Source organism: Daphnia pulicaria, chromosome 9 (assembly GCF_021234035.1).
Source record: "Daphnia pulicaria isolate SC F1-1A chromosome 9, SC_F0-13Bv2, whole genome shotgun sequence".
NCBI classification, from domain to species: Eukaryota; Metazoa; Arthropoda; class Branchiopoda; order Diplostraca; family Daphniidae; genus Daphnia; species Daphnia pulicaria.
Genome location: NC_060921.1, coordinates 297,777 through 319,507, shown reverse-complemented (window position 1 = coordinate 319,507; position 21,731 = coordinate 297,777). Strand labels below are relative to the sequence as shown.

Here is a 21,731-nt window from a genome sequence, read left to right as displayed (position 1 = left end):
ATCAGTGAATCGGTGACAGGACAAAGGGAAAAGCAAGTACTCGAATACCAAACAATAAGCATTTCAACTCTGCAAGTATATTTTTACGTTTATCAAGTAATCCAATAACTGCTGGTTTTTGTTTGTCGATCGAGAAAAATATTTAAAAAAATTACATCAAACATCAAAGGTTTCCTAACACACCTATATCTGCTTCTATCTGTTTCTTATACAACTGCAAACTGATCGCTTAATAACACAGGCGCTTTATAAAATGGGCGTAGGAAGTCGTTGGAAAGTTATTCGTTCTCACTTGAAGCTTTCGAAAGGCTGAAAGATGACGCGTTACTTCAAGTTACTATATTGCGCAGTTATTTTTCTTGCGGCTGGCCCAGTGGCCAATGGACTCTCACTCGAGGACAGATTTGAGCAGTTAACCAATAATTTCGTAAGTCATTTCTTTGCCATTCCAAAATTGTTCACTTAAACTAATTCCATTTCTTTTTTTAATTTTGGAACTGTTTAAAGAATGAAATGAAGCAAATGTTGGCAATAAAAGACAGTCGACTAGAAGCACTGGAACTCAAGGTTCAACAACATGTAAGCACTACTATCTTAGCTTGTTACTGAAATAAATAAACTATAAATATGACTTTTTTAAATTGACAGGAAGAAAAAGTAACTCGATTGGAACTTGCCCTTCTAAATGAACAAAGAATAAACTCGAAATTATCGGTATCAGGATTGAACGAAATCAGCAGTAAATCAAATGCAAGGAGCGCCATGCCACGGACGTGCAGGGAAGCTCGTCTAGCGGATCCGTCTCTCACATCCGGAATGCACTGGATCGATCCAGACGGTCAAGCCGTTGGTGATGATCCCATCTACGTTTACTGTGATATGGATTCAGGTATTTAAAAAATAAGTTGTAATAACCGTTGATAAATTTAAAAGGGGAAAACTTTCTTTTGCAATCAAATATAAAACATGCAGGATCGACATCAGTTGTGCATGATACGGAAATGTCGTTGGATGTTGGACACTGCGCAGAACCTGGTTGCTACTCAAAGGCCATCAACTACAACGCAACCAGCAGGCAAATGGCCGCTTTGGCGCAATTATCTAACGAATGTCACCAGTCAATTAAAGTAACTTAGGCTTTAAAAACCAGTGGATCATGAAAAACAAAATAACGAATTATGACAATCCTTTAGTACGACTGCTATTACGCCCCTTTCGAATTCGACAACATCGCATATGCCTGGTGGAACGATAGAAATGGAAACGCAAAATACTTTTGGTCCGGTAGCAGCACAAATGTCCACACCTGCCAATGTGGAATCGATAACAATTGCGTCGATGCTACACTGGAGTGCAACTGCGACGCGACTGCGCCAGTCCAACTAGCCGATAGCGGTTAGTTAAATGAATTGAAATGTTTCTTTCCCTTCTTAAACCTTATTGTATAAACATTTTAAGGGGTCATCACCGACAAGAATGTACTGCCCATTACCCGACTCAATTTTGGTCGGACTCAACTGGCCAGTTCTACCGGAGTGCACACCCTAGGCCGTTTCGAATGCTCAGGACAAGTGGCCGTCACGGGAATGCCGAAATCGTGCGAAGATCTCTGGAGGATTGGACACTCCCTGAGTGGATTGTATTCGGTTATGGGATCCAAAATGGTGGAAAGTGTCTACTGCGATTTTACAAAGTTGCCTAGTGACGCGGGTAAAGAAAATAATTCGCATTTCTACCAACTTTTTTGAATGTCTCGATTGAATTAATGACAGGTTTCCAGAGATGGATCGGATTTGATGACATCATTTCTTCTCCTACTTATTTCTACGTTCAGAGAAACTATGTCTCGTTCAACCAAACAAACACACCGATTCCGTTTGATGTTGAAATACTCAACGTAGGTGGAGCCATGGATTTGCAAACAGGGAAATTCACAGCACCCCGAACTGGAACATATTTTTTCTCCCTGTCTGGGCTTGGGTTTTTTCCGGCTACTTCTTCTTCTAGATTTAAAATCGATATATGTCTCACTAAAAGTGGTAGTAGGATCGCAAATGGGCATGCTAGTTCGACCAGTTCCTCTTTAATTACATTTGAAACATTTTCATTACAATCGACATTGCAGTTGCAGGTGGGAGAACAAATTTGGGCTGAGATATTCTCTATTTCAGCCGGGGCTTTCCTGGATGGTAACAACTACACTCATTTTACTGGATGGCTTCTACAAGAAGACATTTCGCTGACCCGAACCAATTGATCAATTGTATAAAATACTTATAACAAGAGAGTTGAATCAATAGAAAAAAAAATTAAAATCAACTAACCTGTGTGACAGCCACACAAGCTTTTTCCACCTGATGTTCTTGGAATGTTCTGGAGCAACCTGTGAAAACAACAGACATAATATTAGCAATATTACAAAACGGTTCAACAGCTGATAAGAAAAGCCTATATTTCAATCTCTTTAACTTGCTTATTGCATTTCAAGGATCAAAGTGGAATTACATGATACATATTGTGTACTACAGAAGTGAATACTAAATTAAGCCAATTGAATGTTCCTTCTTCTAATGAAAAATAGAGATGCAAGACTATTTATATAGGAAATGCAAATTGGTCTTACATTTTTTGTAAAAGATATAACCGTGCCTGTATCTGAATGATTTCCCATTCTCAGTTCAATTTGCTTTCCTTTTCTGTTGCAGACCAGGCAATAAAGAAAGACACATAATTGAATGAATAGCATTTTACCTGAAATTATAACACACACATTCCACAACTTAAGCTTTATGGAGAAACATGGCCAACTTATTTCAAATGCCACGAGATTGAAATCAATCGTTTTCGTTCGAAAAATCTAAACATGTGACCAGGGCAATTTTCCACATAGTGAGTTTAATCGTCTAGACACAGTGATCAATTAACGATGCACGTCGATACATCTGACCACCACAAGAATGAATAATGAAGAATCAATCGAAATCCCAGCAGCGAACAAATGTGAGAAGACTTTCTCTAGTCTGGTCTTAACTCGTGAAATCTATTGCCATGCCGGTCCGACAGGGCAATAGGCATAGAGGGCTATTGCCCTGTCAGTGTTAAAACCCCCATCTGGCGACGGCTATGGTAGCCTTTCTGAATCCAGAACTAACTTTAATAGGATTGGGTTTAAATAAGATGCACAGGGTAAAAAATTACAAATATTTTTAATTTTTATAAGCAAAGCTTTTATTTACGAAAAACATATGTAAAATAGTGAACTACCTGCGTTATTAGCAAGGTACCCTGAAGGGATGTTTGCGATTTCTTTTCCATAACAAAAATATTAAAATAGCATGACATCACCTATTCAGTATTCACCTATACAAAAGTAAAAAAAAAATGGAAGCCTTTCTGAATCCATGTATGAATGCTATGTAGAATTAACGGCATTGTAAGTTGTAATGTAATATGGAACGTTATTGTAAAAATATCCCAGAAAATTTTTAATTTAATTTGTTTTACGATAATATCAACCTCAATTTGGAATTAGTTTACAAGAAAATAGTTTATCGGTTTTTTTATTTGACCGTGTTTTGATCCAAACAAAACTAGCGTAAAATTAAGTTAGCTAGGGTATATTAATTGTGGATATTTTATGAAATTGCGTATAAATATTGATGAATAGTTTTGCAAAATTGTTCTAGTTAACCATATTTTTGAAAAACGCAACGCATTTGTTGTGTTTACATGGTTTATTTACAACAACAAAGTGAGTCACCCTCAGTCACCCCCCTTGACCTTGTTTGGCTGAAGGTTGAGCCGGAATTCTCAGAAGTCAGAATGGGGTGCGAGGGGTTGTTTACGACCTTGAATAAACATCGACCAGCAACGTGACTCACCATAACCGCCTTTTCTGCTGATTGATTCCCACGTTACGTGTGAATCAAACAAGAAAGATAAAAGGAAGATTTGAACTACTAAACCGACAGGAATCCCGTTTTATGCAGAACTGGCTGCGTATGGATCACCGTTCACTCTCTTACGACTGAGAGAATTGACGGAAATTCATTATTCAGTTATTCTAATTAAACAAATCATGAACACATCACACATGAAATATTGCCATCCTGCTACTTAAAAAAATGTTGCTTGGGCGCGGTGGCACTGAATCGTTTCACTTTTTTTATTCTTTTCTTCCACCGGGTCAATTATTTTTTTAAACACATTAATCACCGCCTAATGATAAACGAACAACGTTAGGTAATATTTTTAACCAATAAGACGGAAAGCTCACTGAATTTTTAAAGATCGAACTGATACCGTGACATTGAAATCTACCTTTGTATCCTGTACCAGCAATTAAATTTTTTAGTTTATAGAGTTTGAATAATAGAATTTTAATTAAAATAGAGTAATGCCGTCCTACATGGCTTCTAATTTTACCCAAGAGTGTGTTTACCGTCACTCGTGGCTGTGTAGGCCTACTATCTCTCTCTCTATTCCATTTTTACACTATAAGAGCCACCGAAAATGTTGTATCTTGTGTAAAGTAAGATCACTCTCTATTCCATCCCTGATTTTTAAATCTCTAGGCCATGTAATCTCCACGTTGCATCTTCCCACAATTATCGTGAATAATCCCAATCTCATGTCGATCGTCTTCACATTTCCGCGATGATTTATTATCACACTAAAGTGCACCGTGTGATGTATAGCGCTTTAACTAGCGCGTCCCTTTAACCTTCATGATGTCTAATTAATTGCATGATTATTTGTTAGCACTGATTTGCACTGATCAAGATGGGAAAGACGCTTACTATTACATTATGGTTATCAAACCTGAGAATTCAGTAAAAATGATAGATTTTAAGAATCATCATATCCATCAATTAGTTTGTGACGGGGGCATAGGCATAGGCATTACACATACATGATAAAACAGGATCCGTGAGTCGTGACCGAGACAATTTATTTAAGAAAAGGACTCCGGGGTGGAATACTGCAGGCATACTGAGGCATAGACCAAAGTAAAAATGTATGTACGTAATGTAAAATGCGATGGACGTCGCTAGATGGGGTTTTTTGCACTGACAGGGCAATAGCCCTCTATGGCTATTGCCCTGTCGGACCGGCATGGCAATAGGTCCGACCGTCTTAACTTGTAATCGGAAATCGGAATCGGATGTCAAAGCAGACGACATAATCATTTTACAGTCTAGTGTCAAAACTTATCACTAGAGGCTGTTCCTTTGCACTAAATGGCGCCAAAAGCAAAAACAAATAAAAGCTCCAACTATCCACGACGTTTTTTGTATTATCCATAGTTCAATGTCACAATTATTAGAAACCGTAACCTTCAATTAATCACTTCTTCAATTTGTATCGAGAGAGAGAGAGAGATGTTAGATTTCTATTTGAAAAAATAAGTTAATTTTTAGAGTGGCAATCAAGTCGAACGCGAAAACCGGCCTCGTAATTCATAACGAGGGAAATCATTCAAATGCCTTCGATGTTGTCACTGTTGCAAGGGGGGCGCCCTGGTATACATGAATGAAATCAATTAAATCCCCACATGGGCGCCTTGTGCTGTGCACAGCCCCCAAAAGACAGGATAAGTAGGTGTGGTGTTTGGCGATTGTTTTAAATAATGAAAAATTGGCTTCCACAACAAGCACGGGCACTCACAAATAGATACACGCACACACAGCACGTCCACACGTACAATTTTTTTAAAAAAGATTAAATAATGATTATTCCCTTCACTTCAGGATATGATGTACTGGTTGGGCAGGGCTTCCTCTAGAGAAGGCCCGTGATACCGGTACGAATTCTTCCAAATTTCAGCGTAGACCATGGCCGAATGGAACCGGTAAAAGATGCAAAGGGGCAACGTGATGCGCTGGACGATGGCCCACGGCAGGAAGCCGTAAAAGTTGAGCTGGACGGGATTGGCTTCGACTTTTTGCATTTCAAAAGTGTAGACGAGCCACAGGGTCAAGTTGGTGATGAGCAGAAAAGTGACGGCCTGTCTGCCCGGCTTCTCTCGATCCTGATCGATGGAATTGACTCGTCGTCTCGACATGTCCGAGATGAAGAGCATCTGCATCGTCACTTCCACGACGGACAGGAGTCCGTTGATGAAAACCAAAACGGGCGGCTCGTCCGTCTCCTGATTGGCAAAGGCTCCGGCGATCATCGAGAAAACGGAATAAGCGAAAATGCCCAGGGCAGAGACCCTCAACAAAATGCTGCCCAACTCTTCCATATGCTCCGAATGGAAGTGAAGGTGCCGGGCCCTTTTTTGGAATAGAAAAATCAAATGATTTAAATTAAAATTGAGAGTAAATTTCAATGGATGGAAACCTGTAGGAGCCGATGGCCATGGCACAGAGGGAGAAGAGGAGTAAAGACAAATGGGCGGAATCGGCCAAAAAGAGTCCGAGCCGATGGAATTGCGGCTGCGGGGCAAAGATGAAGAAGAGGATGAGGCAGAGCAGCGCGGCCGTCAGTACAAAAAGGCCCATGAAAAGTCCCTTGGAGGCCCCGACGCAATCGACCCTCAACTGCCGAGATTTGCTGTTCCAGGTGGAATCTTCGTTGTGATCCTCTTCCGTCTTGTACCTATTATTTTGCAGCCACACATTTAGTAGTCGAATTGAATTTCTAAATGAATTTTATTTTACTTTGGATTGAGTCCGATGTTGGCCCAAATGACGTAAAGAACCCCGGCGCCAATCAGCGAATATTCAATGAGAAACGGATAGAGAAAAGGGGCGGCTTTCATGATGAGTTCGCCCAGGAAAATGTGGCGGCCGCACGAGACGTTGCCCGTCAATTCCCACAGATGTGACTTTTCTTTACTTTTGACTTCGATGGCAGCGCTGAGCGCTTCGGCCAACGTGTCGTTCACTGGAAAATTCAATTCAAGGCCTTTCATTTCAATTTAAAAAAATTCTAATAATTCCAATACCAAATTCGTAAACGGATGAGCTACCGTCTTCTTCGCTGCCGACGGCGGCCGCCACAGCCTCGGCCATGTGGTGCAGAAAGGCCTGGGTATCGGCGGCGGTGGCAGCACTAGAGGCCGCCATTTGCTGCTGTTGGGCCGCCATTTGGAATTGCTCGGCACCTTTCGGGTGATGTTCGTGGTGGTGATTGATCTCCTTGAGCGACTCCCTGACCAAAGTGCGGATCCAAACGCAAACGTTGGTGGCCAGGCAATGCATCAAACCGAATCGAGCAATTGCTTTGAATTTGTGAATATTTAACTGGACAAAGAAAATAGGCCAAGAGAAAAACGAATTAGAATTATTTTAAAAAAGAGAAAAGATGGAAAAGTGAAATGATACCCTGGCGGAGATGAAGATGAAGTACATTTGGAGGAAGACGAATGCGGCGTGAAGGACGGGATTGAGTCCGCGCAGGAGAGCGAAACACGGCGAATCGGGCGGCACTTCCAGGAAAGCGCCGAATTCCAGGCCGTCGTAGATCATGGTGCCCAGGCCGAAAGCCACGGCGCCGGCCCTTAAGAAGAAACTGCCGTGGCTGTGCTCGTTGTTGGACACTTTCAATTTCTTGATTTTACCGCCGCCACCGTGAGTGCGAGTACCGGTTATTTCGCCGCTGGGGATGACGACATTGTCGCTGTTCATGGCGTAAGAAACGATTTCACTGGGCGACTCGTCGACCAAATTGAAACCCACCGACGACGGGGTCCATTGCAGGTTCTTGCTGCTGCTGCTGCCCGATCCGCTGGATGACGGATGGTGATGATGGCCTGCCGGTTTGGAGCATGACGGAGACTCGATCCTCCCGCCGTCCGTTCCAATTTCCAGGGCCAAATTGTTGACACCATCCGGTCCGGCTCGACTGAACCTGCGCCTTTGGCTCCTGATGCCAGTGATGAACCGGTTGAGGGTCGACGTACTGGCCATGGTTTCGCTTTCCATGGCCACTGATGCGCTCCTGTTGCTCCTGTAGGAGCTGCCGCTGATGCCAATATCTTTCTCGTGATCCTGATGACCCGACGGGCCAGGACCACCGCCGCTGCTCATTTGGGTCCGCCTCAATTTGTTCAATTTGCGCAGTCGCTTCTTCTGCTCCCGCCTCCGCTTGGAGCGCAGCAAATAGCCGAACACGTAGAGAAAGAACAGGATCGACACCGAGTACATGTAAGTGAAAAATCCCTGAAATTATAAATACATTAGAAAAACATTTGTTCTTGGAAGTCCAAAATGAAATGGAAACGGACTGGACTATTTGATTTAAATGGGTCCACACACAAAAAACCAATATTAAGGAAAGTAACTAAACATTTGCAGAATCGTGACCGGGTTATTTTCAGCTGGTTGGCAAATTGTTTTTAATCTGACCCTATTATTATCATTATGATGACTATTACTATTATTATTATTATTTTTATTTCAACTGGTGCACACAAGGAGAGAAAGAGATTTGGATTTTTGGCGAATTAAAGAGATTGTAGACTAGTCGGTTGTTTTGCCTCCAGGCAATAGGGTGGGATAATTCAACCATTTCACTTTCACGTTGCTGCTGCTGCTATCAAACAGTTACATAATGATGAACTGGTTTTCAACCGATTATAATGGGCCATTCAATTCGTGACTCAGGCAACCGAATTACTCGACAGCAGCAGCAGCAGCAGCAAATGTCTAAACAATTACAGCCGGGCCAATGTCTCTATGTGATCTGAACGAAATTGACTAATTAGGAGCGAGCGACCCGGGCCGCCGCTCTAAATGCGAGCCCGAGCTTTTTGAGACATGGCGAAAGTCGAACGTACGTACCTCAAAGTAGAGAAACGGGACGTTGTGGGTGACCACCTCCGACAGGGCGGCCACGATGCAAACGACAATTAAAAGTTGGGCGTAGGTCGAACTCCCGGCGATGAAAAATGACGTCCTATAAACCAAAAACCAACAAATAAAATTGAATGAATGAGTGGCAGCTCAAATGATGGATGGATGAAATTACCATCCGTCTTTGTGGTACGGCATAGCGTGGACCAATGGCGAGCCCGACAGGGTCCCTTCCGTGCTGGTCGTCACCGTCGTGCAAGTGAATCCCGAGCATTGCGAGCCAGTCCAGCTGTTGGCCGACCCGAACCGCCGGTTCCTGTCGATGGCCCCCATGGCCAAATGGTTGGGGTGGCTGTTGACTCCCGACCCGGGCCCAGGCTGGGCCAGGGCCAGCGACTCCTGGCTCCTTCCCATTCCGTAAATGTGCTGGCGCGAAGGAGCCTGGCGCAATTGGTGATGCCTCAGGCTTTGGCCGTGGCCGCTGCTCTTGCAGGCGTCCGAGTGGACCGTCGTGACGGAAGTGGATCGCGGCGGGACCATGACGATGTACTGCGGCTCCGACATTTGCGACGATGGCGACGGTGGCGTCGCTGGTCCATTGTGTCCTCCTCCGCCGGCCGTTTGGGTCTGCTGGGCTTGGGCGGCGGCGGCGAATGGCTGGGCCTGGAGGAAAGTCTGTTGCATCGAGTGCAAAATGGAAAAGATGCGGTTGAGTTTTCGCTCGGGATGGGCCGAGGCGGAAGAGATGGACGAGCGCTGGGACGACGACGTCGACGACCTCTGCGACAGCGACTTGGGCGACGAGGAGCTGGACGACGACATGGACGAAATGGCCGTCGAGGAGCTGCTGACGGAAGCGAATGAAATCAAACTGGACGTCCTAGAGACGGGCAGGTGCTCATAGTCGCCAACGGCGACGACGGACGACGGCGGATCGCTGCTGGGCTGCGGAAGAGGCTGTTGGGGCCGCTCGAATTCGGAGCAAACTTGCGTGAGGGTCAAGCGGCGCGATTTCTTGCGGTTGCGGCCGATGACCAAACTGGTGCGCCTGGACGGCTGCTGGGCAGAAGCGGAGGCGGTGGATGAAGCTGGGCCGGAATTATTAGAGACGACGATGGCAGCGCCGACGGCACTATTGATGAAACTGTTGAAATTGTCGCTAATGGCACTAATGTTACTCAATTTCTTGCTGAGTTTGGACGGCTCCTTGTTGTCATTGGCGACAAAGGTGGTAGTGGTGCTGCTGCTGTCGGCTGTTGTTGGCGGATGTTGCGGATCGGTTGAGGGGCCGACGACACAAATAGCCACACTGTTGCCACCGTAGGGCAGCAGCTCCTCATTCATGTTTAGGCATGGAGATCAGGGCATTCGGAGCTATCAGGGCGGATATCCGTCGGCGGAGGGGTTAAATCCTCTGGCAGGTGGCGGCGGCTGCTGTTGCTGGATGGGCGACACATGAAACTGCCACTGCGGGAAACAAAACCAACAACAAGTGATGATGATGAACAAAATGCGAATTAACACGGGAGACGGACACACGGGCACTGCGCACGGGCGAAAAGTCGGCGATCTACTGGACTGGCTCGAGTACTTTCCGGTCCCTGATATATAGTCTATATGCCACTATGCAATATGTGTGTGTGTGTCCATCGAGCGAGAGTCAATGCCACACGTTCGTGAACAATCCAGTTCCAGCACGGCTATCTCTTTCTCGCTGTGTTGCTGCTTGAAACAAATCGACAATAAGAAAACCCGAACGGACCCAAACTTTCTCATTTTTTGTTGTTGTTGTTGTTGCTCACAGACTTATTTTTTAGTTGTTTTTTGGTTTTTCTTCCATTTTTTTCGGTTTGGGAAGGCCTTGAAAAAGAAAGAAGCTTCTTTTTCACCAAAACACTGGGCCCAACAATAAATATCTCATCTCGGATGGGGTCTCGCGGTTTCGCCATCAAAACGCCAAATAACGGAAGTTGAGACTTTTAATTTTCCGACTCAAAATGTAGGTCTAGGCTGCTGTCGGCCGTGCAGAGTTGCGGGGGAGTTTCGTCTACTAAAAAGACGAAAAGTTGACGAATTTTTTTAAAAAAGAAGACGATTATTTGAGAAAATGGCGACACCAGTCAAAGGAAGGAATTTAGAAAACGAAATGATCAAATTGTGAACGGGAGACTGTAAACAAGTTTGTTTAGTTTGGATTTTTTTATTCCTCGGGTTATGTAGAATGCATCAATCAAAAAGGGAAATTCCGGGTTTTTGGCTTCGATGCAAAATAGGCGAACGATTTCATTCCCATTTCAAATTGGCAATAACCTTGGGCCACGCGACAAGTCAAACAAATCATTACAGACAAATCATTTGCAATTCATTTCTTGTGATGTGGTTATTATCGCTCCCCCCCATCAAAATCTTGTTCGTAACGTAGAAGAGACGCGCTCTAGAAAGTGTTTGCATAAATAATCGACTTGGTTTTTATTACATTGAAAAAAAGCGGAAGGAATAAAATAATTTTACAGCCAACAATAAATTCAGGTCAATAAAAATAAATAAAAAAAAGAACTTTTTATTTTTAAATTTTTATTTAGGTGAATTTATTATTGGGGCACTTCGTCCTAGACGACTGATCCCGACCCATGTTTGCGTGAGACACTAATTACTTAAAAAGAAAAGAAAAAAGGACGGATTAATTAGTTGATCAAAGTCAAATGCCCGCATGCTCCGCTGATCGTGATGACCATCACGTCCAACTCTTAGTCATCCCTTGAAACTCAATTTCAATACAAAAAAATATGTGATACAATTAATTTCAAGAGCAATTCTAAATAACCTCATTTTTTTTTTATTCTTGTCCTTGCATAATTATTAATCGCTCCTATTTTTTGATCGGAAACAACAAAAAATAAAATTTCCACAGCCTATACTTTAGTCGATATCCTTGGCTATATAGTCTGACATTTATTACATGTTCTAATGATACTCGTGTGCACATAGCCCCAGAGTGTTTAAATAAGGACCGGTTTTTTCTTTTCAATAGATCCGGTCCGTTCGCCGGCGAGTGCGTACAAGTTTTGTGTATATGATCGACTTTAGATATTTTTATGTTTTAGAATTTCTGGCCTTGATCTGTTGCCGTGATTACACACAAGAGACTATAAAAGGATCTAAATAGGCTTGGTCATTAGGAAAAAGGTAGGAGAAATAAGGCGCAGCTTTTGGCTTCCCGATTTGTTTGTTTGTCCAGTTGCAAACATTCATTTAGACTGTTAATAACGTGTGGAATTCGGCCAAGTCCAAGTCCTTGGCCATGTCGTCGTTGTCTGTATAGTATAAACAACTTATTTTTTTTTAAATTACAACTGGCGTTTCATTCACCCTTGGCTTTGATTGTTCAATCTTTTGGGCTGCTGCTGTGCGTTTAATTGCTCGTATAGGCTATTGTGTTTCTAATTGGCCATATCCGCCTAGCTCTTGTTTGTGTTTGGCCGCACATTCTCTCTGAGCAATTGTTCGATTGAAACCCGTTGCTAATATTCCCAAAGTTGAATTCGGCCCAATGATTGAACACTCAAATATTTCAACGGTCCTTTTTGGGGAATATTTAAACGACAGTCGAGGCTATAGACTGTGTCAATTTCAAATCAATAATGAATTATTTATAGACATAAAAGGAGAAAATTGAATCGACTAAACTTGTTTCATCAGACATGTTCAATGATGTTCTAACCTTAAATGTGCAACAACTAATGACGAGAAGAAACGACCTACTTATCTTCTTGTCGATCCGTGAATAAATAACATTGGAAAATCCATTTCGGTTCTTCTGAGAAATTTGAATTAATTTCCGGTGGGAAATTAAGACACGGCGGAATTAATAATTTTTTTAGGGGGAAATTTCAAATTTCGTCAGACTTCACCAACTCCACTGGAGCGGGAAAAACAAAAATTGCTGAATCATCTCGACCAATCTGAGCGTACGCGTTCAACAAAGGGCGTCAGCTGCCACAAAGTGGAGCAAGGTCGCCTTATTATCTTTTTTCTTGACAGTACACGTATTATAACAGTCCCGACATGTGATCCTATTGTTTTTGGGTTATTACCCATGTCGCAACTACTACCGCTGCTGTGTGGGGGAGGGGAATCAATTGGCCAAAATATTTTCCATTACCGTGAAATACCGGAGCGTGAAATTCCGGTCGACGGATAGACGAAACGAGTCGCTAATTTGCGTGTTGTGACAAGCGGAGGTCGTTGAGGTGGTTCACGCTCATCGACACGCTGGTAAACACGAACGAAATTTTGACGGGGACTTGCACATTCGTCACATGACCAAAATTGGGTAAAGACAAAATAAAAAGAAAATGAATTTTGTATGTTGTTGGAAATCAATCAGAGCAAAAATAATAATAATAATGGCGGATTGGGAATTTCGGTGAAACGCGCCGGTATATTGGGAAGGATCAAGGCCGTTCGAGGGGGGGGTAAAAGTGTTGGTGCAGGATATGCAAAAGAGAAAATGGTCCGCGTTTTCTGACGAAAAAAACTTTCATGTCGGTCGGTCGGTGGGCCCTGTGTACCAGCTACTACCCGTGTTAGCCGTCCATAAACAACACACGGTTGTTGCGCCCAGCCACCCGTTATCGAATTGGGAAAAAACCCGCTTCGGCTATCTCTCTGGTGCTGCTGATTAACATATAAGATGATGGCCCACATCCTTGGTGGACATTGAATGGACCCGTTTCCACCAGATTATTACCAAAGTCAAGAAAATTGGAAAACAAACGTCACGGAAGGTGGGGGAGACTTTCCAACTGTCGTTGTGTCCTTAAACAGGTTTTTTGGAACTCCGACTACTCTCTCTCTGACACACACACGAAAGGAACCAACGATTCAATATGAAATGGCGTGGATGGCTTCCGTTTTTGCTCCCGCTGGAAAAAATCACGGCCACTGTTGCGGTCAACGCAAAGGGAGCTACAGAAGAAGAAGAAAAATGTGCTGATAAAAAGGACATTGCGGTTGTTGATGTCTACGCACCGTTTCGGCTGTTTTTTTCTTCTATCCATTCAGGCCCTGAAGGGAGAAACATTCCTGACAAAATTCGTCATCGTGTTGTTTTTTTTAATGTTTCGGCCAAGTTTTCACGCAGCGTGTTGATCGATTATCGCATTATACGCAGGTGCCATGATAGATTGATAACAGTGTGCAAAAATTTTGATACGTCAACATTGACACACTTTCGTCCGTCCCGCGCGGGTCACACCCCAATGAACCAGCGAGCAGAGGGGGCACAAAAAAAACAAAACAAAAAATGAATTCTTAAATCGGTCCGGGTTTTTTTACTAAGTTAATTACAGTCATCACGAAATGGGCGCCAGTGTTTTTTTTAAATTCCTATTTGGCACAGGCTCAGCAAAATGTCCGCGTTTGATTGTACCAATTGATCGACTTGGTTGTGTTGTTTTGAGCGAAATCACGAAACATGTGTGTGAAAACACAATCGCTGTCGGTCGTGATGCACGTCGATATGGTGCAGTGATCAAGGTTACAAGTCTCGACTAAGATCTGATCAAGTTGGTCGCCTCTTTTGTTTCTCACATTTTTTAGCTGCCGTCATCGCTCGATTTCTAATTGAAATCGTTTCTTTTTCTCGTGATCGCGATCGAAGATCTCTGCTGGCATAATCTATTTCTATTTTAGCCTAAATAACTAACTAACTACTACCAGCAAAAGAGACTTTCTTCTTACCGTGTGGTACGACATCTGCGAGCTGCAACACGATCCCGCCATTGTCCGTCCGCAGTAAACAAAAGCCTTTCCATTTCACCTCGTTCGGTTTCATTATCGTCTGCAGTCGGAACCCTACAATCAAGATACGTCATTATTAGACCCGCATCAAGGATTTCCGAGATCAATTTTTAAATTATAAACATTTTAAAGGAATTGAAAGTGAGAAACATAATTTTATTTTTTACCTTTTGATTCGTCTCGGCCATCATCACGCACTCTGCTTTTTTAGTCAATTGAATGACGTAGCATTTAAATTAAAAAATACCTTTTTTTTATCGTCATGGCAGTTCAAGTTTGTTCGTTTTCACTTTCCGTTGGGATTTTTACCTTTCAACCGGACCGCACCCACTAAACTTCTCGTGAAAACCAAAAAAACATAAACGGGAAAGGAGAAAACTGGATGATGCCTTCCAGCTAAAATCCCCAGAAAAACATTCCACCAATTCCACCAACCCAAAAAAATGTGTGACCAAGTGACCACCCACTGGCGCAGATGACAACTCCTACAAAGAATTCTCTGAACCCCTTCGTGAGAAAAAAACGAGTTCACACATAAGAAAAAAGGAAAAATAAGACGAGTAGGATCATGTCAAAATTCCCGTCAGAGAAAAAGATAAAAATCCCACATTCAAAAAATGTTGTACAGAACAATTTAGTCTATTCGACATTCCGTTGGCTAAATGACGGCCATAGTTCCCCCCCACGGTCCTTTCACAAATTCCGAGTGACGACCGATGGCAAATTCGCTATGCGAGAAAAAACGGGTAGGTGAAAGGGAAAGTGTTGCACACACACACAAGGCGTTTTTTTGCAACAGACACACACAAAGGGGTGCCCAGGTATCACTTCCAGCTTCGTCAGGTTTTGGGCGACGAGAGATGAAGATTGGTTACCGCTGGAAAAAGAAAAAGAAAATTAAAAGTCCCGAAAGAAAAAAAGGAACAACAAAAGGTGTTTTCCAAATGTCGTTTCACCCCCACACACGTTTCCATAAATCTAGGTCAAACTAAGATGGAAGAGAAAAAAGAAAAAATGAATTAGTTTAATTTGTATTTTTTTATTTTACCATTTTTAAAACTTATAAAACCTTTGTTACTAATTATTTTATCATCGTCTAAAAAGATTTGCATTGTTGTCTCTCCTGAATCATTCTGTGAACCCTTTTTGGTTTGATTGTGTGTGTGTGTGAAGTTGATCAACTTTTTTATGGGGGTTTGACAAGTTTTGTTTTTCGTAAAATGATTTTTTAAAAATAAAAATTCTACTCAAAGAGTGCATAGATTCACACGATGTTGTGTGTGTCGTGTGTGTCTCTTCTGGTTTCTCTTTTACAGGCCAAACAATTCCTTGATGTCAGACAGCGCCTTGGTGATTTGCTGGGCAAACCGGTTCGAATCCTTCAGCCCGAACGAGAAAAAAGAAAAAGTCAAAATAATAAAAATACAATTACAATTGTGTGTTACAATGTGAAGAGAAAAAACTAAATATTTCATCATCATGAAAGGAGGGGGGAGAAAAAAAGGAATTCAAATGAGAGTGGAGATCGTGACTCTTTTTTTCTCTCAAAGTTTTAATTCGAAAGTTGTTGCAACTGGTTGCGACCGACCAAGAAAACAAAAGTAAAGTACGAACGAAAAAACAAAAATAAATGTCTCTCACCGTCTCTGGCGAGGATCGTTTGGACGAAATGTGGAAGAAAATCAAGTTTTCGCCGGCGATGATGTAAGAGACTCCGTAGCCGTCATCGGCCACGGGTCCGAACCCGCCTCCGGCCGAGATGCAGTCGGGGTGTTTGGCCAGGTCCAATTTCGAGGTCTGCCCGTGCGGCGTCTGCGACGTCGACAATCTCCACGGCTCGCTGAGAACCTCCTTGAGGAAGGGCGAATCCACTTCCAGATATTTGGAGACGACGTAGAGGCAAAACAAGTGACGATCGATCCCTTTGCCGCACATGGCGTCCTGATAGCCTCGCTGGTGCTGGCCGCAAGCCAATCGCAGCAACCGGATCCGCTCCTCCTTCTGCCAATCATTAAAAAAAACAGATGTTGGAATACGACCGTATATTATTTAACGTAATGAATCCAGTCGGCAAGGACGAGACTCGTTAATAACTTACGCTGACGGATTCATCCATCATCGCCTTGACCCACTGGCTCGACTCGATCGTACACGGACGGACAGTTTCCGTGCGGCCTTCGCGGAACAAACGAGTCATACTCGCCTCGTAAGTCAAACTGAACCTGTTGGCGTCCTAATATCGCCCCGAAAAGAAAGAAAAAACAATTTGTTTTTCATTAAAAAATTCAATTCCAACACGGACCAAACGAAAATGTGTAGTAGTACCCGATAATAGGCCAATTGGAGGGCCATTTGGATGTAAGCGTCCGGACTGATGCGGCATTTCTTCATAAGGCCCTTGCCGAAAGCCGAATGAGCCAACAGGCGCAAATCGACGTCGTTCAGAAGCGCCAAGGCCACCTGGGAGAGGAAATTCGGTTTCAAGTGAAGGCCAAGACAACAATGGACATGCGGGGGGAAGAAACCGCAAGTGCCACCAACAGAAATTAATTTAAAAAAAAAAGTCCAGGTGTGTTTACCTGATAACTCGTTTCAATCTTCTCGATACAGGCCTCGGGCATTTCCCATTTAAGTCGGATGGGCGTAGGCGGAGTGCATTCCGGGACGCCCTTGCAGTGGCCATCCTCCTTGTATCTATTTCCAGTCAAAAGAATTCCAATTAATAAACGAAATTTTTCAATTTCGAAATTCAATTTAAAAAGCGAAAATTATTGATGTGCGTGAAACTGAGCGCATGCGCTAAAGCAAAATAAAAATCTAAAAATTTCTACATGCAAAAATGCGACGTGCAAGACATTCTTTAAGGTGACATGCAAAAGAAAAGAAATAAAAGAGGAAACGTCGAGAAAAAATATGCTAAACCTTTAAACAATTTTTCAATTCTAAAAAAGAGAAAATCTAAAAATGGCTACCGGTTTCCAGCTTGGACCCGTTTGTCATGTAACTCCCAAATCACAAAAATCAAAGAAATGGCGTATTACTTTCGGGGTCATTGGTTTTTTTTTTTTTGGACGACACATTTCTCTCAAATGCAAACAAATCAAAAATTGTTTCTTTTTTGGGGTGGTGCGAGGTGTGTCATTCACTTTAGAAATTAAATTGTTCGTGTCATTCATTCTTTTTGGCTCATTCTCGTCCGAGAAAAGAGAGAGAGAATGGACCCTTACCCAGTTTGCGCCGTTTCAGCGGAGAATAAGCAATACTCCCATAGGTGGCCCATGACGGGCGCGTCCGCCCTGAAATCGCGACGGACGAGAGAGGCAACGGACAGACACAAAAACGCACACACAAAAAGTGGCCATAGACGGACAAAAAGGGAACACCGATAGAGGCGAAATTAATGAAAAATTTCAATTAAGACAAACACAAAAAAACTAATTGTACCCGGCACCTTTTTTTGCTTGTGGTTTTTTCTCTTTAAATTAAAAATAAAAATCGGAGAGAAAAAGAATTAGCGGAAAAAAGGGTATCACAAAGTGCACAGCAAAAATAATTAATAAAATAGAAAAAAAGGTGTGCAGAATATAAGAGATAGACACGTCCTAAAAATACTTGGTTTTTTTTTTTTAATGGTGGAGGGAATGAAACTTTACCGAGGGACCAGTACATCTTCCGCGATCACGAATTCCCACATGTGGGCTAAAACTGCAGCGTCGGCCCTGGTTTGGCAGGGGGTGATTTCATAACATTTTTTTGTTTGATCAAATTGTGATTAAAATATGAAATTTTCATTCCCCCCAATTCCCAGAACCACCCCAATATTTGATGCAAGAAATAGACAACCAGTGAATTGAATTTGGATTACTTACCAAGAGTGTTCCGCATTAAATCCAACCTAAAAAACAAATTCAATTTGTAATGAAACTGAAAAATGATTTTCCAAAATGACGAGAAACTCACGCGTCCATTTTTCCCTATGACCAGCGTGAATGACTTGTCAAACCAACGGTCGTAACCCTTGCCGTGGAGCAACGTCGCACCGAATTTGTCCAGTTGGGTGTGATCATCCTGATGCATTAAAATTTAAAAAATTAGACAAACAAATGGAGAAAGTAAAAGAAAAGATTGGCAAACCGGATCAAAGTTGAAATCGTCGTCGTCAAACGACACCATAAAGGCAGCGCCTTCGACGACGGACAAAGAAACTTTGTTCAATCCTTTGGAGAAAAATTCCTGTCGGCACTTGGCCCATGGGATGCGGTCACCGGCAGTCAAGGCCGCCAATTTCTCCTCGCCCGGCTGGATAGCAGACACGTCATCGAGGACCTTCTGCAGCGAAATTTCCAGCTCGCAAGGACGGAGCAAACGGCCCTTGTAGTACAGGGGGACTTTAAAATATTTGCCGTGGCAATAGACGGCGATGTGAGTCGAATCGTCCAAGTGGATGATGCGATCCGTTTCGATCCCGGGAGCTCGGGTCGTGTTGAAGACGCGCTCGTACTGAAATGAGCACAGCGGCACCGTTCCCTGGACCATGATGGGTTCCAGCTCTGAGCGTTCGATAGCTCGACGGAAGAGCAAAGCTTCGTAAATGATGTTGGCTGCACGGGCCGCCGGATTTCTGGTCGGATGCTTGAAAAGAGTGTCTATTCCGTAAAAATTGGAGTTGACCATGATGGGAGAACGGCCACGCAAGTAAACGTATTCCTCCCACCAATCGGAAACGTAATTGGTTGACCACCTAAATCATTTGCATTTGATTTGATTAAAATATTTTTCAAATTAAGGAACAAACAAATGTTTTACATTCGCTTCAAGAAAAGATAGCGCTGCAGCTTTTGTCCAATACCACGAACAAATTCCAGTGACAACTTTTCCATGCGGGAGTACTGGGCGTCATCCAGCAGCGGCCGGACACTTCTCAAATACTAAATAAGATACAAATAGTCAAGCACTCATCGATATTTGTCAAATTGACAAGTTAATACGAACCTTTTCACGAGTGGAAGACAGTGACGGAACGGGAAGAGTGGGCAACATGCCTTGAAACGAGTAGAGCTGCGGTTGGAAGAGGCGGAAGAATGGTTGCATGGCCAAAAACCAGGCTCGAGTAGGTAAACTGACTTGTCTACCGGCACCTCTTTCTTCGTACATCCATCCATGATACTTGAGCAACAAACCCATCAATTGCCTCAGCGAAAAAATGACTCCAGCCCAGCCGGCAAGACCTAGAATGGCTGAACACAGCACCCGATATTCGACAGAATTCCTATTTTTCAATGGAGAAATTATTACTATTTTAATTAACAAGTAAATCCATTGGTTAAATACTTGGGGAAGTGGACAATTAGCTTATCAGTTAGTCCACATGTCAAATCATATCCTGACTTTTCTGCACCAATAAAAACAGCCTCAGTCATAACCAGGGAGCGAAGAGAACCTGGGAAAAAGTTGGACTTGAGGTTTGTCTGTAAGGTTTAAAATGGAAAGATTAGTCGGCCATAATCACTAGGCATTTTGAACATTTCTGAACCTGAAAACGAAGTCCCCTCTTCCTCCATGAGCGAACAGCACTTCTGGCAATAAGCCTAATGACCTGAAGTAGAAAAACCATTTTGACCGTCACAAAACAAAGCATTGCAATGGCATAGATTTTACCTCAAAGTCAAAGTTGACGTCCAAACCTTCATGGGTGATGGCAAACGAGAAGGCAACAGCTTGATGTCCCTCCGCCATCTTTCAGTGAATCTGTTGAAACCAGCAAATGAAACAAGCAATGATTACCAAGTCTGTGATTCAAATCATCCAATGAACTGCATAATCCAAGCACTAGACAAAACGCATAATACCGTGTAACGCGACCAAAGGGTATGAATAAAACCATAAAACGAACGGGAGAAAGTAGAAGAGAAACGTATGTTTACAACTTACTATCGACGTGCTGAAGGCTGTTGAACTTGGCTAATAATAAAACTGAAACAAACCAACTCGTTTCTACTACGGGGATTCAACGAAAGAAGCGATTTACACATGATTAAGCCAAGGCTGGTTTAAATTACCTGATTGAAACGTATGTAGCTCGTTGAGAGTTTAAAAATTACGGCAAATGTGGGGCAGCAGGTAAAACAACTTTGGGTTGTTTGTAGCTATCTGGTGCAGGCAGACGATTCGCCGTCTGTGAGGCGAATGAATATTGGGACTCTCTTAAGGCAATGTAACGGGGCTTATGGGGGCTCGTCTTGAACGCAGAAAGCAGGTTGGTTGCCGAAATTAGGTGAAGTCACAGCACTCGGCGTTCGTGTTGTATAATAAAAGGTTTTTTTTCTTTCCCGGGTTGAACGTCCGGGAGAATTTCCTCTTCTCGTGGTGAATCAAGGTTGCCAAATCATCAATGGCTATTCAAACATAACACTCAGCTTTTATTCCTTTTGTTAAATAATCAATCCATTCAATTGTTATATTTTATGTCCTCAAAATATTTACTATCTGTAATTTTACACGTGATACAATTATTGATAGACTGATAACGGTACGGGTTTTTTTTTATTTACCATCCCAGCATTCTTTTGGAAAATCCCTGAGTTGTGGCAAATGTTTTTCCGGAAAAGAGAAATTGTTTCTATTTTGCATTCTTTTATTTGATCTTTTCAAGGTCTCACATCATTTTTTCTTTCATTTTGTGCTTAAATTGCCTGTTGTTTTTGGCAAAAGCCTCAGGGAAGCTTCGTTTCTGGCTTTGAGAATGAAACAAAATATAATCAAAGTTACTTTTGCGCGTGTCCTTCAGGACTTGTGATGACACCAGAAAGGAAATGCGACGTTTAACTAGTTATTTGCAGCCAACTCATTGCCGAGGTCATGGAGTACGACTAGCTGGGAATTTCGCCGATCCTTTAGTAGTTTAATCGAGCGCTAGAGGACTCCCATCCATGCGTGACTGTCGTGATTGTGTAGACTAAAGTTTGTTATCTTTTTTACCTATCTATGTTTACTAAATGGCTAATCAATCTAAAATCATTAAAAAATAAATGTTGCGGTGAACAGTGTTATCCCTAACTTTATCTTAATTAATGAACCTAAACGCGCTACTCTCGCCTCGGGTGGCGTGATGCACCTGAATTTTTCACG

General features: G+C 42.7%; 5 protein-coding genes across 9 annotated transcripts in view; 2 read left to right on the top strand and 3 right to left on the bottom strand.

Moving 5' to 3' along the window:
• The window catches only part of LOC124312826 (exportin-1-like), a 639,300-nt gene that overhangs the window by 589,863 nt on the left and 27,706 nt on the right, over nucleotides 1-21,731 (top strand). The gene's annotated exons all lie outside the window — the stretch shown is intronic.
• Nucleotides 1-21,731, bottom strand: part of LOC124312851 (protein nervous wreck-like) — a 39,625-nt gene that overhangs the window by 12,317 nt on the left and 5,577 nt on the right. The gene's annotated exons all lie outside the window — the stretch shown is intronic.
• LOC124313032 lies at nucleotides 291-2,290 on the top strand. Its single transcript, XM_046777700.1, has 7 exons — nucleotides 291-427; nucleotides 508-579; nucleotides 649-889; nucleotides 973-1,127; nucleotides 1,194-1,395; nucleotides 1,459-1,710; nucleotides 1,773-2,290. The coding sequence occupies exons 1-7, from the start codon at nucleotides 317-319 to the stop codon at nucleotides 2,255-2,257; spliced, it is 1,518 nt and encodes a 505-aa protein (XP_046633656.1). The 5' UTR covers nucleotides 291-316; the 3' UTR covers nucleotides 2,258-2,290.
• Nucleotides 5,277-10,399, bottom strand: LOC124312820. Its single transcript, XM_046777300.1, has 7 exons — nucleotides 8,977-10,399; nucleotides 8,790-8,904; nucleotides 7,332-8,168; nucleotides 6,953-7,250; nucleotides 6,666-6,891; nucleotides 6,346-6,603; nucleotides 5,277-6,278 (listed from the first exon to the last, which is right to left on the bottom strand). The coding sequence occupies exons 1-7, from the start codon at nucleotides 10,143-10,145 to the stop codon at nucleotides 5,747-5,749; spliced, it is 3,435 nt and encodes a 1,144-aa protein (XP_046633256.1). The 5' UTR covers nucleotides 10,146-10,399; the 3' UTR covers nucleotides 5,277-5,746.
• On the bottom strand, nucleotides 15,619-20,978 carry LOC124312889 (carnitine O-palmitoyltransferase 1, liver isoform-like). 3 transcript variants are annotated; one of them, XM_046777431.1, is made up of 15 exons: nucleotides 20,663-20,978; nucleotides 20,262-20,351; nucleotides 20,137-20,199; nucleotides 19,935-20,071; nucleotides 19,596-19,872; nucleotides 19,410-19,531; nucleotides 18,738-19,344; nucleotides 18,564-18,671; nucleotides 18,473-18,498; nucleotides 17,831-17,899; nucleotides 17,183-17,297; nucleotides 16,929-17,063; nucleotides 16,702-16,836; nucleotides 16,245-16,604; nucleotides 15,619-15,982 (listed from the first exon to the last, which is right to left on the bottom strand). In XM_046777431.1, exons 2-15 carry the CDS (start codon nucleotides 20,337-20,339, stop codon nucleotides 15,914-15,916), a joined length of 2,301 nt encoding a protein of 766 aa, XP_046633387.1. In that variant the 5' UTR covers nucleotides 20,340-20,351; nucleotides 20,663-20,978; the 3' UTR covers nucleotides 15,619-15,913. The 3 variants fall into 3 exon arrangements, with proteins under 3 accessions (XP_046633387.1, XP_046633389.1, XP_046633388.1); XM_046777433.1 differs by lacking the exon at nucleotides 17,831-17,899 and adding an exon at nucleotides 18,257-18,322 and having other exon boundaries at nucleotides 20,663-20,977; XM_046777432.1 differs by lacking the exon at nucleotides 20,663-20,978 and adding an exon at nucleotides 20,535-20,598.

What these genes read in the sequence shown, in the direction of transcription:
- LOC124312820 (XM_046777300.1), bottom strand. Translation starts at nt 10,145, where the DNA reads ATGAATGAGGAGCTGCTGCCCTACGGTGGCAACAGTGTGGCTATTTGT. An exon ending in TCCCGTTTCTCTACTTTGAG is followed by an intron (nt 8,169 to 8,789) that starts GTACGTACGTTC and finishes TTATAATTTCAG; the next exon opens with GGATTTTTCACTTACATGTA. An exon ending in CTCATCCGTTTACGAATTTG is followed by an intron (nt 6,892 to 6,952) that starts GTATTGGAATTA and finishes TGAATTTTCCAG; the next exon opens with TGAACGACACGTTGGCCGAA.
- LOC124313032 (XM_046777700.1), top strand. Translation starts at nt 317, where the DNA reads ATGACGCGTTACTTCAAGTTACTATATTGCGCAGTTATTTTTCTTGCG. An exon ending in TTACTGTGATATGGATTCAG is followed by an intron (nt 890 to 972) that starts GTATTTAAAAAA and finishes TAAAACATGCAG; the next exon opens with GATCGACATCAGTTGTGCAT. An exon ending in AAAGTTGCCTAGTGACGCGG is followed by an intron (nt 1,711 to 1,772) that starts GTAAAGAAAATA and finishes AATTAATGACAG; the next exon opens with GTTTCCAGAGATGGATCGGA.
- LOC124312889 (XM_046777431.1), bottom strand. Translation starts at nt 20,339, where the DNA reads ATGGCGGAGGGACATCAAGCTGTTGCCTTCTCGTTTGCCATCACCCAT. An exon ending in TCATAGGGAAAAATGGACGC is followed by an intron (nt 18,499 to 18,563) that starts GTGAGTTTCTCG and finishes TTTGTTTTTTAG; the next exon opens with GTTGGATTTAATGCGGAACA. An exon ending in TGATGGATGAATCCGTCAGC is followed by an intron (nt 16,605 to 16,701) that starts GTAAGTTATTAA and finishes AATGATTGGCAG; the next exon opens with AAGGAGGAGCGGATCCGGTT.